The following is a 19,320-nucleotide window of genomic DNA, read 5'->3' as shown; positions in this document are numbered from 1 at the left end:
ACTCACCTCACTCTCCCTATCACTCACTCACTCTCCCTCTCACTCACTCACTCACTCTCCCTCTCTCTCACTCACTCCCTCTCTCTCTCTCACTCACTCACTCACTCACTCACTCTCCCTCTCACTCACTCACTCACTCACTCTCCCTCTCACTCACTCACTCTCCCTCTCACTCACTCACTCACTCACTTGGTCAGTCCCTCTCTCACTCACTCACCCTCTCTCTCACTCACTCACCCTCTCTCTCAGTCAGTCACTCACTCACTTACTCACCCTCTCTCTCAGTCACTCACTTGGTCGGTCCCTCTCTCACTCACTCACTCACTCACTCACTCACCCTCTCTCTCAGTCACTCACTCACTCACTGACTCACTCACCCTCTCTCTCACTCAGTCACTCACTTGGTCGGTCCCTCTCTCACTCACTCAATCACTCACTCACCCTCCCTCTCACTCACTCTCTCACTCTCTTACCTTCACTCACTCACTCACCTCACTCACTCACCCTCCCTCTCACACCCTCTCACTGACTTACCCTCTCACTCTCTTACCCACTTACCCTCTCACTCACTCACTCGAACACTCACTCTCTCACCCTCTCACTCACTCACCCTCTCTCTCACTCACTCACCCACTCTCTCACTCACTCACCCTCTCTCTTACTCACTCACTCACCCTCTCTCACTCTCTCACCCTCTGACCCACTCACCCACTCACTCACTCACTCACTCACTCACTCTCTCACTCACTCACTCTCTCACTCACTCACCCTCTCACTCATCCCCCCCCTCCCCGCCTCTCCAGCTGCTGGTCATGTCACACACACACTGAGGAGATGATATGGCTCCATCTCTTAGCTTAGACCCGATGAGAGACACTCACATTTCAGAGACTCGCTTCTCTTCTTCTTCAGTCCCCCGGTCCCACCTAAGGGAAGACAAAAAAAAACAATCCCACAATTAGAACCGCTGTCGGAATCGCTGGGAAAGCGTGCTCATGTCCTGAGAGAGGACCAATAAAAGCTATAGAACCATGTGGAGGTTGTTTACCGTTCTCCGTCCGGTCCTTGACTAGCACCACCACCTCAGAGGACACGTGCTCCCGGGGCAGGGTGAGCGGCCGCAGGCACGGGAACGAGTCCGTCTCCGAGGGGGGGGGCTGCGTTGTCACGACGCCGGAGGTCTCGCCACCACTGGCGGGGGGATGCTGGTCCGTATCCATGGAGACTGTGTTGGGTTCAAAGGTGGTCTCTGTGGCTCCAGTGTTCAAAGTAGCCAGCGGACGAGCACAGATGCTTCCTCTCTTGTCCGGTGATCCTCCTGGGGCTGTTTAGTATTCAAAGCTGTCGGAGAGGAAAAGGGTTTTTAACACAGAGCACAAATCAATACTTTCATCCGATTAAAGATGGGGGGTGGGTGGGGGGCTCAGTATAATTTTCCACAGTGTCATGCTCACACACGCCTAAACTTGTAACCACAGATATTTATCTCTCCCTCTCTCTCAAGCACGCACACACACACACACACACACACACACACACACACACGCACACACACGCACTCTCTCTCTCTCTCTCACACACACACACACACACATATTCAGCCTCCTCAGCCACCTTCATAAATTCCACCTGACTTTCATCAGAGGAGCGTGACACTGATGAGGGGAGAGCGCGAGATTGGGCCACTGGCTCTGACAGAGACGGAGGGAGGGAGGCAGAGAAAGCGAGAGTGATGAACCCACCATCTCTTTGAGGTGTGTGTGTGTGTGTGTGTGTGTGTGTGTGAGAGAGAAAGAGTGTATGTATGAGGGATATGAAATTAAACTGAAGAAAGAGGACCGTGCAATGGACCAGTACAGATTTCCATTTCAAAGAGAGCCCATGGCTTTGCACGCTCTCTCCCTCTCTCGGTCACAGCAGCCGTATGCTAATGCATTCAAACACAAAGCCCCCTTCAGTCCCTCCAGAAAACACAAGCATACGGCGGCTAGAGAAGACACTGGCTGCTGTAACCTAGAGATGCCCACCACTGAACAGAAGGGCAGAGAAACAAAGCCACAGGGAGGAGAGGAGCAGACATATGGAGGGAGAGAGAGAGGGAGAGAGAGCGAGAGAGGCGAAAGGGAGAAAAAGATGAAAGGGAAACAAACATGAAGAAGAATGTCAACATCCCATCAGGGTTGAGCTATTAAAGCTGCTCCAAGAACACACTGGTGCTGTGTCAGATTATGCGCTGGTTTGTTAAACTCAGGTAGCCCTGAGGACCTATAAAGACCGAGAGCACAACAAGGCTTACAGGTCAGGCTCCTACGGAGGTACGCTCGCAAAAACACCTTGCCTGTTTCGAAACAGGACAAAGGAATTCGTATGCACCACGGAAGGCACTCAGCGCGGCAGGTCCTCCGGATTGCAATCTGAGATGACAATTAATTTACCTTCCGCCGTCAGCCCACGGGAGGCTGAAGACCGAATCACAGGTGCAGTTAATTTGCATAAAAACAACCATCATCTTCCACATCCACAAACCTACACGCATTTCATGCGGCAACACTTTTGATCAACCTACCGTCTCAGAAGAAGCCGCTTTAAAAAGGTGAAAATTGTGCGCTTCGTGTCCAAAAAAATCGCGTGCTCGCCCATCGGTTAGGGGAAAGAAGCAGAATGAGATGCTGTACATCGGCTGCTGCGCTTTCTCGCTCTTCCTTTCTCTCTCTCACTCCATCCCAAAGTGCCTCGCTGCGGGCGGAGAGGGTGTAATAGGATGGCAGCGCGAGGGAGATGGGAGAGCGTGGGGGAGCGAGGGAGCGCGAGGGGGAGGATGCCCAACGCGTGAAATGAATAAACCAAATGCGCGCAGTGAGCGGACGACACACGCGTGCGTCCCGTCAACGTGAAGACACGCGGCGCCAACGGAGATGCTGCTAATTAATGCGTTTCTAAGCCTAAGGCGAAAAAGAAAAGAAAAACGTTTTTTTTTTTAAATGAAATCAATAGATTACCACGGATGGGCGCAAGTCGTGCAGAAATGTCACAACAGATCATTTATAGACTACATAGACACAGCGGTCACGTAGCGGTCCGCTTGCATGGTGGCAAAATAATAATTTTATTACTAATGAATTAAATTAAAGTCTAAAAGTGGGTCAGCTGGAGTTTGCCGGGTGTTCCGCCTCCTCCGACACGCCAGATGGCCTAGTGAAACGCCCGGACCAGACAACTATTTTCTATATCGCTGTCCGTGAACGTGATCAGGCGCAGTGCTGGAATTTGGGCCAGAAGCTCGTTAGCGCTCTTGTGCGTGCATGGGCAGCCATTTAATCAGCGATGGAACAGCGCCCCCTGTCGAAATAATGGAGTGCTTACAAAAACAGCACCGCCAAAGCCGCATGTGCCTACCGTCGTACTCATATGAATTGGGCACTGGAGACGTGCTTGACCACTGTACAATGAGTTTCATTCAGAATCTCAATTTTACTTTATTATCTAACTGCCCATAGATGAGTGTGAACACATATTAACCACATTAAGCAGAGTTGGTTGAGGGTTTTTATTTTTGCAACATTTTTGCGTAGAGTGTTGACAATGATTTAATGTTGCAGTCACGTTGTTGACGTCACACCTGCTCAGTCATAAGAATTATAACATTAGACTGAAAACAAAAAAACAAAAACACTGCGCAAACATGTTTAATAAAACTGTTAAAAAGAACTAATAAAACTGTACAGAATATGAAAGATTTTCCAAATAAAATTAAAAATTATAAAAAGGCATAAAAAACACTAAGCGACTGGGATGTCCCTCAGGGGCAGATACACAAGCAGCCATGCGCACACACACACACACACACATACATACAGACACACACACACACACACACACTCTGCAGAAGTGGTCACTTTCCGATGGAGCTGAGGATATTGGCCTGTTAAGAAAGAAAAACAATAATCAAGCATATTAACACACCAGCCAGAAGCAGCAAGCAACCAGAACCAACCACTGGCCTCTCCTATGACTGTTGTCTGAGTTCAGAATGCAGCTTAGTCTAGAAAGAATCTGCTCATTCGCACTTGACCAGGGCCAGACCAGACTCTACCTGCGCTGCTTTTAAAAGGGAGAACTGTACACTGCGTATTCAAGCCACACACAATCCTTTATTTGAAGCAGTAGGTTAACTACCCTCAACTCCTCACACCCTACTTTAACCCGTTGGCAAGGCCTGCTATACTCCTAACTAAGAGTTGGTGCCCTAAATCCAATCCCTAGACACGGTCAGTGTTTTACAGTCTTACCTTGAAAAAGGAGGAAAACCTCTTGGCCGTGATCCCCTCGAGCTTTTTCAGGTCCTCCAGCTGTGCGAGAGAGAGAGAGGGAGGGAGATTTTAGGATGGTACAGAGGTGGTTTGAGCAGAGCCTGACACAGACCTGGCAAGAGAACCTGAAATGTTTCATTTAAGGCATTTAAGCCCATTCCTAGGCATAGACCTGAGAGCTCACAGGCGTGTCATCCTTCCCGTGTCACCTCTTCACACAGAACACCTAGCTTCACACACCTGTGCACATCCCACCTGCCAGCAGTGGTGACTGTCGTGTGTGTGTGTGTGTGTGTGTGTGTGTGTGAGTAGAGGTCACCTGTGTGAGAAGGCCTAGTGCCTGGATGGTCTCCTGTGTGACCTGCTCAACTAGAAGGTCACCTGCATTTCCTAACCTGTGTGACCAGTCTGACTAGATGGTCACATAATGTCACCTGTATGCGCAGTGACTGATTGGCCACCGGTTTGACCTGTGTTTCACCCGAGTGAGCTGTCTCTCTGGTCACCTGTGTGTGTGTGTTTGTCTCACCTGAGTGAGCTGTCTATCTGGCCACCAGTGTGTGTTTCTGTCTGGTCACCTGTGTGTGTGTGTGTGTGTGTGTGTGTGTTCATCTCACCTGAGTGAAGGCGCCGTGGATCTCCCGCCAGCCCATGATGAGTTTGGCCTTCTTGTCTCCGATGAGCTGCAGGCCCTTGAGCTCCTTGAGCGAGCCTCCGTTGAGCGTGGCGAGGATCTTCTCCCGAGACTTCTCCATCAGGGACGCGTCCATGTGAGACTCCCAGTCCGTGGTCACATCCACGCCGCCGTTCTCCTTCCCCTCCGAAATCTGACAAGCACAAGATGCAAGGTGAGAGAGAGGACAGACAGGTATAGGAGACAGGTAGACAGACAGGTACAGGAGAGAGGAGACAGACAGGTACAGGAGAGAGGAGACAGACAGGTACCGGAGAGAGGAGACAGACAGGTATAGGAGACGGGTAGAGAGACAGGTACCGGCGATGGGTACGAGGGGATCTAAACTCTTTTGGGTTCCTGAAGAGTCTAACTAGATCTGTCTAGTCTTGTTCACTGGCCACTAGCCCAGCTGGGCTTAAACACGGGGCTGGCTTCAGACATCTGGGGCCTTCCCAGACGTCCTGCAGACCATGCAGGACGGAGTGGAGCCGAATGGGAAGAGTTTCCATCAGTATCATTTCCTGGATGGAGCAATAAGTCTGAAGCCTTTGCTTGTTATTCCGCAGGCATTCTTCAGACAGCACACACTGCCCCCACAGACAACTCTGCCGAAACCATCAGCACAAATGGGAGTGACGGGACACACACACACACAGCTCAGGAGTGACACACACACACACACACACACGGCTCAGGAGTGACAGAGGAGACACACACACACACAGACACAGCTCAGGAGTCACACACACACACACGGCTCAGGAGTGACAGAGACGACCCACACACACACGGCTCAGTAGCGACAGAGGTAACAGCCCTGTCAGTGCAGCTCTTGCAGACATCAAACATCACAACTACAACAGCTCTCTACGCAACTACACCGCCACACACCTGCGCTCTCTCCCTGATGGAGGGAGATGGAGGAGAGAAGAGGGGGGTGAGAGAAGAGAAGAGAGGATGAGAAGAGAGCACTGACCTCAATGTGCTCCTTTTTCTTCTTGTCAGGAGCGAGTTGCGATTTACACACCAATGCACTCTGTTGGATATGCACCTGTGACACTGAGTGAGAGCGAGAGAGAGCACATGTGATTTAGAGAGAGGGCACGTGTGAGAGAGAGAGGGAGGGAGAGAGAGAGAGAAAGAGGGATGGAGAGAGAGAAAGAGGGATGGAGAGAGAGAAAGAGGGATGGAGAGAATGCGTAAATACAACTATACCGAATTATTTATGGCCTTTCCTGAATCTCAGGGGCCACCTCTGCATAGCCTGGGAACAGTGGAGGACACTGTGTGTGTGTGTGTGTGTGTGTGTGTCCCATGCTTCATGACTCATTCCTAGGCTAGTGCTCTGAAAGCAAAGAGCTGATTCATGGACAGTGTTGCAGTAAGTGGACATAATGGACTTCAATCTGCTATATTACAGAATTCAAAACACACACGCGCACACACACACACACACACACAGCTGCAAAGACACGCGCACACACACACACACACACACACACACACACACACAGAGGACTGCAAATTAAGACTCAAATAAACTGAAATTGCCTCCTTGCTTGATCAGACCTCAGGGAGGGTTAAGTGCAAAAGAGGCCTACTGCTTTCTGTGTGTGTGTGTGTGTGTGTGTGTGTGTGTGTTCTCCCTGGTCTAGTCCCAAATGATACAACAAGAGCCAGTGGGATTGTTGCAGGAGAGGAACGCTATCAGTACCGACCACACAGAGACCAAGATGCTGCAATATTAATAATAGGAAAAATACCCTGAAAGAGATTGAGCAAGCAAAAATGTGTGTGTGTGTGTGTGTGTTTGTGAGGGGGGTTACATGTCCACTGCCTGATTTGATCAACTAGTGTGTGTGTGTGTAAAAAAAACACAGCATTAAAAAAAAAAAAAAAAAATGTAAACTCACCTTGTAGTGGCGATACCACTGCTTGCTGTTTCTTGGGCCTTGCACAGGAGGGCTTTCTGTGGAGGGGGGGCACATTGGTCTTGAAGAGGGAGTCTTCCCTGAGAGCGCTGCCCCCCTTCTTGGCTTTACTCTCCAACTCCTTCTGTTTGGCCTTCAGCTCCTGAAGACATAAGGAATGCACACACACACACACACACACACACATTAAATATAGAGACTAAACCTGGAACAGCAGGATTGGGTGAGCGCTTTGAGCAGGCCGTGTTTGTGCACACACACACACCTTCACCTGTGTGTGTGTGTGTGTGTGTGTGTGCTCCTCATTCTCCTTTCGAGACTGGGCAGTCTCCAGCAGGGTGTGTGTGTACCTCGATCTCTTTGCGGGACTGGGCCACGGTCTTCAGCAGGTGTAGCCTCTCTTTCTCTGGCGTGCCCATAAGCATCTTCTCCAGCGCCAGCAGACGGTCCAGCACAGTGGTACCACCCGAAGGGCTGAAACACACACACACACACACACACACGTAAGGATGGGCTAACAGTGTGTGTTTATACAGGTGTAGTGAGTCAGTATGTGTTATGGATCCAGTACTGTCCCAGTGAGACCTTTCACATCATTTCACTGCAGAGAGCAAGTCTTTAACACACCGAGTCCTGACCCAAAACACAGAAACCAGCATGAGGCTGCGTTACCCAGGACAGACCAACCACGATTATAAAACAGCGCACACACACACACACACACACACACCGAGACAGAGAGAGAGCAAGCAAGAGCGAAAGCGAGAGAGAGAGAGAACATGAAGACAGACAGCATGTAAGGCCAAATTGCATGTCCTGTGAGTGACGTGTTTGGCTAGGACCTATGTGGTTGTATGCGTGGGGGTGTGTGTGTTGAATGTGCTAGTTGCCTATGTGTTTAACTCTGACCCGGGTGGCTGGTTGTGTGTGTGTGTGTGTGTGTGTGTGTGTGTGTGTGTGTCTTAAATTCTTACCTCTGTGGCTGTGTGCTGCAGATGGTGCTGGAGCTGGGCACTTTGTCCGGCTCAGTTTTGTTTTCCTTCCCCTCTCTGGACCTCTTTTTCTGGGGCTCACTGGAGCCGCTGCCCCCCTGCTCTCTGGGCCTCTTACCGACTGCGGAGGGAGAGACACACACACACTTAGCAACAGTACACACACACACACACACACACACACACACACACACACACACACACACAAAAAGACGCCTGCCTGACCCCCGAGCCTCTTACCTACAGCTGAGGGACAGACACACACACACACACACACACACACACACTTAACAACGACACAGACTATTAGCAATAAAACACAAACATGCAGACACACAGCTACACCACCACTCACTGATTCTGCTGCCTACCACAGCCTCTAGTCCTCCAACAAAAGACTGGGGACAAACACACACACACACACACACACACACACACTCAGCAGCATCATCACACAGACACTTTGAATCTCTGTCTCAGAGTAATGCAGACACAAACTGCCAAATAAATCTCATTCTGACATTCACAGAACACTTTATTAATGCATAGTGTATCCAGGCAACAGTGAGGGCAATTAAAATCTTTCCTTTGGCAACGCAGGGCTAGGCATTTACAAATGATGCTCACACTGCCAGACACACACACACACACACACACACACACACACAACTGATGGCCCAGACAGTGACAAAGATTTCCTCAACCATACCACTCTACTGATGCTGCACAGATGAAGAAGCTATGCTTCACTCACTTCAGTGTTAATATCCCACACTCAGAGGAAGAGACAGCATCACACCAGCAGCTGCCGAGTGCGCGAGCGAGCGCGCACACACACACACACACACCACACACACACACACACACACACACACACACACACAACCACTCCCAAACACACTCACCCAAACCCCTCTAGTTACTGGCATCCCTTTGAGCAGTCACACACACACACACACACACACCACACACACTCTCTAACACTCCCAAACACACGCTCACCCAAACCCCTCTAGTTACTGGCATCCCTTGGAGTAGTTACTGGCATCCGTTTGAGCACACACACACACACACACGCCTTCGTTACTGACCCGCATCATATACTGATGACATCCCGTTGAGCAATCTTACACACTCGCTCAACCACTCTGAAACACACACACACACATCTCAATGGCTTGCCTCTTACATCTTTGACAACACCACCACCACCCACTCTTCATTGCATAAACGACCTGACTAACCTTTGCCAGGCATGAAAACGGGTAAGGGGTGAAAAAGGTGAGGAGGATATTACCCCTCTGGGGGGGTCCGGGGGCGTGCCCCCCCTGTAAGTAAAATTTAAATATGCCATATTTTAAAGCGTCAATCTGATGCAGTTTGAGATGCTTTTTTTCCAACCTGGGGAGAGCTGGAGAAACTTAGCTTCAGCCATGAGTCAAAAAATATTTTGGCCTCCTTACTTAGTATTATGCAAGCCATTTCATGCCAGCCTGTCACTGGGTCTATCATTTACAGTATATGAGGCACAATGTGGTAAGGGCACCACAAATGGCTTAATGCATAGCCCCCACGAGAGATGCCGTAACTTAACTTGTCTACTCTTCCATCATGATTGACAGCCAATACAATGTTATGTAATTCAGATTTCAATACATTTTATTGGCGAGGCCCTTCGCGTTAATATTTCCATGCACTCGCATCATCCAGTTATTCAACATAATAAATCAGCGGCGAAAAAAACAATACAATCATATATTCTTTAGAAGTAGCCTACTAAATTATGCAAAATGTAAGGATCTCTTTTCATTTATGGAATTCTTGTCAAGAAAATATGATTCTATTGTTTTTTTCGCCGCTGATTTATTATGTTGAATAACTGGATGTATATATTTAAATATATGTTAAGCTCCTATTAAAGTATCCATCTATCTACTTCCAGTGGCACTTGCTCTTGACTGCTTTGCCTCATAGCTTGGCGACTTGGCCTTTTTGAGCAGAGCATCACTGAAGCCTTCCATGTGACAAGAGTCCCCTTTGCAGCCATGCTCACCTTTCTTGTCACCAAAGTGCTTATCATGTCAGTGCTCAGGGTTGCACTGTATTGGGTCTTGTTTATGGTAACGAGACTGAAAATGGTCATCTGACGTCATGATTGGTTTTATACCTGCAAGGCTTGTAGGTTGACTGGCTGAAATAGTAGGAATTATTTGCTACGTTAACAGTCTGTAGTCAAACACCTTTGCAATGGTCACTTTGCCCCAACAGAGCGATTCAAAGTTAGAACAGGGAGTCTCCGTGGCGTTTGAGTTAATGTAGCTAAATTATCTTACTCCATCAGTTATTCACACCGTAGCCGTCTCGTAACCAGGCTAATCACATCATTGCTAACTTTTTCATACTTGTATCTGAAGGTTATGCCCCTTGAAATGAATCTTCCCGTTAAGTTACCGAACACATGTTTTAACGTTTTATATGCTAACATTACGGTCACACACAAAAAATGCGTCCAGCAGGGATTCCAAAATTGTCCGGGATTTTGCCTCGTCGGATATTATTGTTTCTCTGGGTCTTTCACAAATGAGTTATTACGTCTTTACACGTTTTGGAAAGGGTATCACTTACGTTCCACCTTCTTGCGCGAGCACTGTCATTGGTCAAACTTTCCCAGTGTTGACAGATATAATTCATTATCCTCCAAATACGATCATTTTGAGCCTTTGATATGATACGCAATTTACAATCTGGCAACACTGAGCACCTTGCCACCGCCAGCACTAGTTCAGTACAAATGTACATGTCATCTGAATATGAAAAATATGTCCAACCCCCCCCCCCCCACAAAAACAAAACTCATCGAATCTACACGATTCACGTAGGTCACCTATTTTGTTTTCAAAACGGCGAATTTCGCTGAAAGGTGAGTGATTCTCATGCCTGTTTGCACTCAGTCTCACACAGCAGACTGCACGCTCTGGCAACCTCCTGCCACACACACACACACACACACACACACTTCACCTATAGTGGGCTGCAGGAGCGTCTCGCGGACAAACGGGCGGTTGACTATTTGCTTGGACTTGGCTGCGAAGTTGAGTGCGGTGAAGGTGTCGAAGTAGTAGCTGTACTCGGGCGCCACGTTGGTGATCATGACGGAGTGTGCCGAGCCGCCCAGCGAGTCCTGCAGCAGGCGCGTCAGCTTGCTGTCCCGGTAGGGCACCCGTGCGCCCGTCGCCCCGTTCAGCGCGTCCACCACCTTGCTGAGGGTGAAGAGCGACAGGTTGATGGCGCCGCTCTCCTTCAGGCGGATGCCCTGGTTGCCCGTGCGCCGGTTGTCCTCCGAGCCCGCCAGGTCCACCAGATAGAGTTTGCCCGTCTGCTGCCGGTGGGGATGCACACGGCGGGTTCGGACCACCTGGGGGAGGGGTGTTTAGAAGAAGCAGATTAAAATAAATAAATAAAATGTTGCTGATCATGAGGGAAAAAAAAAAAAAAAAAAAAAAACATATTTATATTTTGTATGAGACATAAAATCATGCCCACACACAGCAAGCCATCTTGGATATTTAAAAAAAAACATCCGTCAAATGATTGTAAGTGCTAATTTGGTCTAAGTGCCTTATTCAGGCTCGCCATGGCTCCTTCTGGAGAACATCTGCTGCCATGTCAGCAGTGCTCTAGAGGAGCGGGCCTAAAGCCTGAGCTGCCTAAAGCCTGAGCTGCCTAAAGCCTGAGCTGCCTAAAGCCTGAGCTGCCTAAAGCCTGAGCTGCCTAAAGCCTGAGCTGCCTAAAGCCTGAGCTGCCTAAAGCCTGAGTCCACGGCCCTATTCAGCCGTCCTTCACCGTGGCAGCCTGACACACGCTGTGATTGGTGGCCTTTCACTGCGCTGCCTCCGCCTGGCAGAGCTGGGTTCACTCAACTCCCTCTGCTGACAGCTATGAGGATGCCATTACACCACACCAACAGCACAGCACAGCAAAGTGGAAGCATGCCAACACAAAATAGCAGTGAGATAGAGAGAGAGTGTATGTGTGAGCGAGCTAGAGACAACAGAGTGAAACAGAAAAACAAGACAAAAAGAGGGCAAGACCAAGACAGACTAAGCATCTAGTGTGTGTGTGTGTGTGTGTGTGTGTGTGAGAAAGAGACCTTGATGAGAAGGATGGCATGGCTGCGGCTGGAGCGCTGGTTGAGTTGGTTGAGTTTGGAGTGTGTGTGTGTGTGTGAGTGTGTGAGTGTGTGAGTGTGTGTGTGTGTGTGTGTGAGAAAGAGAGAAAGAGACCTTGATGAGGAGGATGGCGTGGCTGCGGCTAGAGCGCTGGTTGAGTTTGGTGGAGGCGGTGGTGTGTGTGTGTGTGTGTGTGTGTGTGTGTGTGTGTGTGTGTGTGAGAGAGAGAGAAAGAGACCTTGATGAGGAGGATGGCGTGGCTGCGGCTAGAGCGCTGGTTGAGTTTGGTGGAGGCGGTGGTGCGGTTCAGACTGGCTGGGATGAACAGCGTGTCGAACTCAGAGAAGGAGGCGAGCGGCGTTTTGGTGAGGCCGGGGATGAGGATGTTGTGGTCTTTATCCTCCCGGATGGGCAGGTCCTGGGTGCTCGGACACAACAGGTCCAGCACCTGAGGAAGCGCAACACAAGGACCACACACACAATGAGCTCACAGAACGGCTAGACACTGGAAAGAAACCACTCAATCAATATGTACTCTGTAGTTCAAAACATCTAGACACACACCTTCTCGTTGTAGATCTCCAGGTAAGACATGCTGACGGCGTAGTCCCAGCCATCATCCTGTGCCTCCTGGGCCCTGACCAGGTGGAAGACCTCACGCACGGCCCTGGGGATCACACCTGGCTGCTCCTGACTGCCCAGCATGGTGTGGGTCTTACCTGTCAGGGGACAGACCACAGGACAGTCACACACACACAGAGAGAGGAGGGAGGGAGGGAGAGAATGAAGGAGGGATGGAGAGAAAGACAGGACAGAGAAAGGGAGGCAAAGAAAGAGCTGAGAGGGTGATATGAGGTAAGGAAGGAAAAGGAGAAACAGACCCTAGAATGGAACGGGTAGAGGTCTAGAACACTGAAAACAGAACTGCAGAGAAATAGGAGTGTGCAAAGAGGCCAGGGGTGTCAAGAGGAGAGCAGAGGATGTAAAGAGGGAGCTGGTGGTAAACACACACCAAGAGTACAAGCCTGTGTGTGTGCGTATGTGCGTGCGTTCTCCCTGGTACAGTCCCACATGTCGCAACAAGAGCTAGTGGGATTGTTGCAGGAGAGAAACACTATCAGCACCAGCTACCAAATCCAGACCTAACACTCAGAGCCCAGGATCTGTTAAGATGCTGTAAGGTGGTGAAAAATGAAGTTCCCAGGACCATAAGAGGGGGGGAAATAATGATACTGACGTACAGAGGTAAAGGAAAACTCAAGAAACAGACCATTCACAATCATCCAGTGTCTGCAGCCAACAGGTAAGGGATTGAGAGGTGTGTATTCACAGAGCTATGGAGGGGGGAGGGTGGAAGAGAAGAGACAGGAGAAGTCGTCGTACCAGCTCCGGTGGGTCCGTATGCAAACACACTGGCATTCTGCCCACTGAGGATATGAGGCAGGATGGGTTTCACCGACTCCACAAACACCTCCTTCTGGGTGCTCTTCTCGCCGTGGAACATGTCGAAGCTGAACAAAGATAAAACACAGCTGTAGCTGACCCAACCAAAACTGTTTTTAACATTTGAAAAACAACTGGAATAAGCACACTAATCAAGCTCCTCTCCCACCCTTGAATGGCCATAGTGTTTTATCTTTGTCTAATTCCAGGTTGTGCTTTGTCTATTGGGAGTACGAGTTGTGTGAACTCTTCCTGATAGTCCCAAATAACAAGATGAGCACCCACCAGGTACCAAATCCAGGCCTACCACACAGAGACCAGGATCTGCTAAGATGCTGTAAGGTGTGTTGTAAATTAAAGTTCCCAGGAACTCGAGGGGAAAAACTAACGACATTGGAAACACCTGTAGTGTTCTGTTAACATTAACAAACAGGAGAGAGAAGAGGGCAACTGACTCATAGTGGAGTGTCTCGGTGGCATTCCTCCAGTTGACTATCTCCAGCCTGTGGGAATCCAACCCCCGCACACAAGGGCCCTCGCTCTTATCGTCCTGCTTGTCCATGTAGGGCCGCAGCCGAACAGCCACACGCACCCGTGAGATCCGTTTCGGCCCGGCAGCGGGTTCGCCCGCCGTAACACGCTGGGCCATTTCCTTAACAAGGAGACAAAGAATAATTATCATTTTCGATGGCAAAAAACTGCTGGTTATTTGTTACCCTAGTGTTTACGTGAAATATCTATTATAATGCTCACAAAAATAACATGTAACACAATCTTGCTAACAAGATAACACAGCTGCCGTTGAGACGTCAATAAACGCGCTAGCAGACCCCCGCAAGGTAACCTAAACACATTTCTGAACTAAAATGCAAGCTAAAGTTATTCACATTCGCTTAATATGCGAAACTGTAAAAGTAAGATTCTTTACAGATACATCCATGGAAACTCTCTAAGCATACCAATCTCCAAAGTCAGCTATCTTGCTTAGCAAATGTTCCTAGCTTGTTTGGAGAAGTTAAAGAGGCCAACCGCATCCTGAGTTGGCTGGCTATCGCTAGCTAGCATAGGCTATTGGTTAGTTGTGCCAAACATACAATGTTGGGCCTTGATTTGACAAAAACTACGATCTTACTGTTCAAGTTGTCGTGGGAAACGAAGTCGTTTAAAGAATATAGTTATTGTGTTGCTCCTTTAAGTTCCAAGACCGATTAAACAACAAGTTAGCAGACTCCAAACATCGTAATGAGGTAAAGCATTAAAGAAAGGCTTCTGCCTCTGCGCCAATTATTTTCAAATGCTGCCGCGTACCTGACGTACCACCAATCAGCGTTCACTTCAAAATTTGACACGTGACGTTATATTCATGCAACGACCGTATGCTTGCTTGTTTATAAATATCGTTTCGAAAAATGCAGCAACTTCAGACTGAAATATTTCTTTACTAAACAATTTAGCATACCATAACTACAAACCAAGTGTACATTATTATTCTGGCGTTATCAAGTACGCTTTGGCCGTAACGCAGGCGATTTGGGCAACAGCGCCGCAATACAGCCAATCGGCGCTCAGATGCAAGACAAACCAAAATGGCGGTGCACTTCTGCTGCATTTGTGGACAGTAGCCATGTCATGAAACATAGCTGTTTATTATGTTGCATCTGCCTGCAGGGGCTCTGAAAGTGGATTTTATAAACACACAAGTCGACTCCAAGTTGATTTTGGGAAGAGTACATCTAAAAGTAAGGGTATGAACAAACTTGACTTTATCTTAGAGTTCAAACAGCTAATATGCTAATGCTACAAACAGACATCAGTAATGTAAGAGATCTTACTGTCTGCACGGTTTAATCTTCTTCATCTTATCCAGAGAGGCAGCGAAATGTCTTACTGAATTCACTCCCCACTAAGCAGTATGACGCAAGCGGTAGCCGAGGACACAGAAACCATCCTAACGGATGGGATGGAATCAATGGTAGTTCGGGAGGCGGATAAAACGGAGAAGTTGAGCCAGGGCGAGGAAGAGAAAGAGACAGAAAATGTCAAAATGGACGAGTCGAACCAAACAGTGGAAGAGACTCAGAAAGAACATGAAGGTAATGAAACTCGTTCACTCTGTGTTACAGATAACTTATATGCTTCAATTAAATCTCATATTTACGAGTTACTTTAAATTCACTTGTAAAGAAAGTGTTGGCATGGTCCGTGGTTCTGAAACAACAGCACCATTGCCAACTTAATATCGATTGCTTAACCTCTGTGTGTATTTCATTTTAGACCAGTGCAGTATGTAGAGTAGTTGCAAGATTCATGACTGGTACAAAATCTGTCCCTGTTGCTTGCTTGTCACTGTCTTGATAGCAGCCTGTTTGTTTGGCCCTCCTGTAGGGGATAAAGATAAGGACGGCTTGGTGGAAGATGAGCTGAAGGAAGGGGTTAAAGGCGATGCAGAGACGGCGGTAAGGGAATGTGAAGAGCAAAAAGGTGATGGCGACTGGGAGATCCCTTACAGTGACGAGGAGATGGAGAACCCCAAATCTTGGATGCCCCCCCCTCAGGAGATCAAACGCCTGTACGAACTGCTGGCCAAAGGGGATACACTGGAGCTCAACTGGGTGCCGCTACCTCGCCGGCCCCCCACACCACCACGCACGCCGTCCCCTGAGAGGGACGGAGAGGAGTCACAGGAGCCCAAGGAGGAGGAGAACCAGAACAGGTGTGTGCCTCTGTTAGAGAACTAGAGAACCAGAACAGGTGTGTGTCTCTGTTAGAGAACTAAACAGAACAGGTGTGTGTCTCTGTTAGAGAACTAACCAGAACAGGTGTGTGTCTCTGTAGAAGAACTAGAGAACCAGAACAGGTGTGTGTCTCTGTAGGAGAACTAGAGAACCAGAACAGGTGTGTGTCTCTGTAGGAGAACTAACCAGAACAGGTGTGTGTCTCTGTAGGAGAACTAGAGAACCAGAACAGGTGTGTGTCTCTGTAGGAGAACTAACCAGAACAGGTGTGTGTCTCTGTAGGAGAACTAACCAGAACAGGTGTGTGTCTTGGTAGGAGAACAGGTGTGTGTCTTGGTAGGAACACTAAAAACACTTGCTCTGAGGCTGCAGCCAAGAGCCCGTTAGGGTCCCTCAACATAGAACCACATTTTCACTGAGGAGGTATTATTTTTGTTGACAAAACAAAAAATGCTGTTAGAACTACCATAATGGTATTCTGAAGGTCTAATTTGAAGATGGAGCATTTGCCCATATAATTAGATTAGAAATAGTGGTGATGGTATTTATATTTGTCAACATCAACAAGCACAAATTGCACCCTTAAATAGAGGGTTGTTTGGCTTTAGGCTAACTGCTTTTTTTTTTGGAGCAGTTACGGTTCATAGGGTGGATTAGAGACATGGCTGTCAAACCCACACAGCTTTTTAGAAAACCCATTCTTACATTTTCAGCTACAATAAAGTAATATGCTTGCCTGTCAGTACACTGGTTATAAGGATTTAGTGCAGAAATCTAACTCTGTTGCAAATACACTGCTGGAGCCTAAAGTGTAGGGCAAGAACTTATTTTTTGATTCATCCCTCTATTTATTTGTCAAATACGTTACGTGAACTTACATAACATGCATGATAAATCACCATATTATCTGGGCTATTATCATTCATTATAACTGCATAATGAATATATCTATGGTAGTACATTTTTGTGATGACTGTGGCATGTGCTTTATTTGAGGTTGGAAATGATACTAATCCCCAGAAATGAATTTGAATGAATGAATTTGAAAGGAGCAAATGCTTGAAGTTTCATTTGTGCTTTCTGAAAGGTTATACAGCCATCTTAACATTCATCCCCACCTGCAGGTCCCTGACCCCCACTGAGTTTGACTTTGATGAGGAGCAGACGCCTAAGAACACCTTCATCAACCGTCGCAGGACCCCAGGTGTGGCCCTTAACCCATGCAGGATATTATTAGACAGGCACATCTGAAGACAGCTATGATTATAACGATCCTCTTCATGATTGTCTGTCTCCAGGGTCCTCTGCGCGGTCCAGTGTTCGCCGAGAGGCTCGGATGGATAAGGTCCTCTCTGACATCAAACGCCACCGCAAGATTGACGAGCAGCTCCTTAGGAGTGGACGCGACCTCTTCAAGAGTGACAAGTCGCGCCCAGCTCCCACCCCCAAGGAGCCCCTGTCGCCCAACAGCCAACGGCAGCGGGAGCGGGACAAAGACCCCAGCACAGTCTTCAGCCCCAGGCAGAGGAGATACTGACGATGCCCCACACTGTGGCTCCCTCTGGGGGGCAGGTCTGGGGCAGATGAGCCCACTGCTAGCACCTGTGTGTATGCACAACAAGGAACTGTACAGGGAAAGCCATGTTTCTTTTTTTAAGGACTTGCCAAACCTGACTTTTGACGATGGCATTAATGATTCAGCGATTGATTCCGAGTTTTATAATAAGTTGATTTGTTTATGTCAACGTGTGTGAGCGTCCATTTTCTATGACTGTAATAAATGTTGTTTTTTTTCCCAGATGGCTGAATGTTTTTTCTAATGTCTAGAGAGGCAAAATGAGGTTATGTCTGGATACTGACTCACTCAGTCAAACTGATTAGTCTGATGCTTTTCCTGCCATAGTAACGTTAGTGGCATAATTGAGCCATTTCAGATTTAATGAACTGTTTTATTGTGGTCGTTTTATTAACGAAACGAGTTGTCATTTAATTCATACTAATTCTCCTCTGGAAAGGCCCAATGTTAAGTGCCACTTAAAAATGTATTAGTCTTCATAGAGGACTGAGGTGATCCTTTATTGCTGAAGAGGTTGAAATAGGCTTTCTGTTGTTGTTATGTACAAAGCACTGTAAGAGCCAGGCGTGGGATATAAGAGTATATTTTGCTTCATGTTTGAATAACAACAAAGCTGTCATATATAGTTGAACTGAAGGGTAACATTTTGTCTTTTCTAACAAATTAGGTACATATGCACATTCAAAATCACAAATGAACAAATAAATAATCATAACTCATTGAATACATAACAAGGCTATGAGGAGGAGTATACAGTACTGTGCGAGATAGACATTTCTGTATAGTTATACCTGCACCAATGCGAATCTGAGTAGGCCAATGCCTTCTGCAATAGTATCTCCATTCAGGATAACTGTCCACAACAAGCATGTTACAAAGACAGGATGGAAAAAAGTTTTTGATTTTTTTTTTTCTCAACATAACACTTGCTATTCTCAACAACCAATGAGAATCAGAGAAGGGTAGAACTGCAGAGGATTGTGGGTAAACAATACAAACTGAAGAATTCAAATCTAGAGAATTGATTCCTTTCTGTTGAAGGCGACTGACTCCAGCCAAGAGCCACAAGAGAGCCCATGGCCGTTTCGACCACTGACTGTGGGGCTACAACAGCCACGGTAATCCAACTATTCGGTAGTTTGCACAACCTGACAGATTTAGCTACACAAGTTCCAACTGGTAAAAGAATGGGAAAGGTCAACTATAAGCAAAACCTATTCAACAAAAAATAAATAAAATGAATTACAAAATAAAAGATGCCTAAAACATGATCACATAAATTAGCCATAAATACTAAAATTAACCATGTGGAAATAAACTAAAAACGTACCCTATTATACAGCTGCTATGTACATCAGTCACATGTCTTATTGCGTCCTGAACTGAGACGATAACCACTGGATGGGTAGAGTAAAAAGTTTAAAATGGGTTCAGGGCTAAGGCGACGCAATAACGCCATTTGCAAGAAACCCCCCCCCTCTCTAGCCT

General features: G+C 47.6%; 2 protein-coding genes across 7 annotated transcripts; one reads left to right on the top strand and one right to left on the bottom strand.

The window, feature by feature from the left end:
• Positions 1–3,892: 3,892 nt before the first annotated feature.
• Positions 3,893–14,170, bottom strand: kif22 (kinesin family member 22; the record flags this gene model as incomplete). The annotated part of the gene is made up of 13 exons (XM_080840306.1): positions 3,893–3,922; positions 4,290–4,349; positions 4,928–5,137; positions 5,963–6,045; positions 6,900–7,059; positions 7,268–7,391; positions 7,892–8,030; positions 10,931–11,324; positions 12,193–12,258; positions 12,317–12,526; positions 12,643–12,797; positions 13,462–13,589; positions 13,977–14,170. 13 exons carry the CDS (start codon positions 14,168–14,170, stop codon positions 3,893–3,895), a joined length of 1,953 nt encoding a protein of 650 aa, XP_080696432.1.
• A 946-nt stretch (positions 14,171–15,116) lies between these two features.
• On the top strand, positions 15,117–18,054 carry pagr1 (PAXIP1 associated glutamate-rich protein 1). 6 transcript variants are annotated; one of them, XM_080840154.1, is made up of 5 exons: positions 15,117–15,260; positions 15,433–15,614; positions 15,907–16,234; positions 17,381–17,460; positions 17,555–18,054. In XM_080840154.1, exons 2-5 carry the CDS (start codon positions 15,434–15,436, stop codon positions 17,791–17,793), a joined length of 828 nt encoding a protein of 275 aa, XP_080696280.1. In that variant the 5' UTR covers positions 15,117–15,260; position 15,433; the 3' UTR covers positions 17,794–18,054. The 6 variants fall into 6 exon arrangements, with proteins under 6 accessions (XP_080696280.1, XP_080696279.1, XP_080696277.1 ...); XM_080840153.1 differs by having other exon boundaries at positions 15,430–15,614; XM_080840151.1 differs by having other exon boundaries at positions 15,389–15,614.
• The last annotated feature ends 1,266 nt before the right edge of the window (positions 18,055–19,320 follow it).

Source organism: Sprattus sprattus (assembly GCF_963457725.1).
Source record: "Sprattus sprattus genome assembly, chromosome: 6".
Classification (NCBI taxonomy): domain Eukaryota; kingdom Metazoa; phylum Chordata; class Actinopteri; order Clupeiformes; family Clupeidae; genus Sprattus; species Sprattus sprattus.
Note: the sequence above shows the minus strand (reverse complement) of the source record. Positions and strands in the feature narration are given on the sequence as shown.

What these genes read in the sequence shown, in the direction of transcription:
- pagr1 (XM_080840154.1), top strand. Translation starts at nt 15,434, where the DNA reads ATGACGCAAGCGGTAGCCGAGGACACAGAAACCATCCTAACGGATGGG. An exon ending in GACTCAGAAAGAACATGAAG is followed by an intron (nt 15,615 to 15,906) that starts GTAATGAAACTC and finishes GCCCTCCTGTAG; the next exon opens with GGGATAAAGATAAGGACGGC. An exon ending in CAACCGTCGCAGGACCCCAG is followed by an intron (nt 17,461 to 17,554) that starts GTGTGGCCCTTA and finishes GTCTGTCTCCAG; the next exon opens with GGTCCTCTGCGCGGTCCAGT.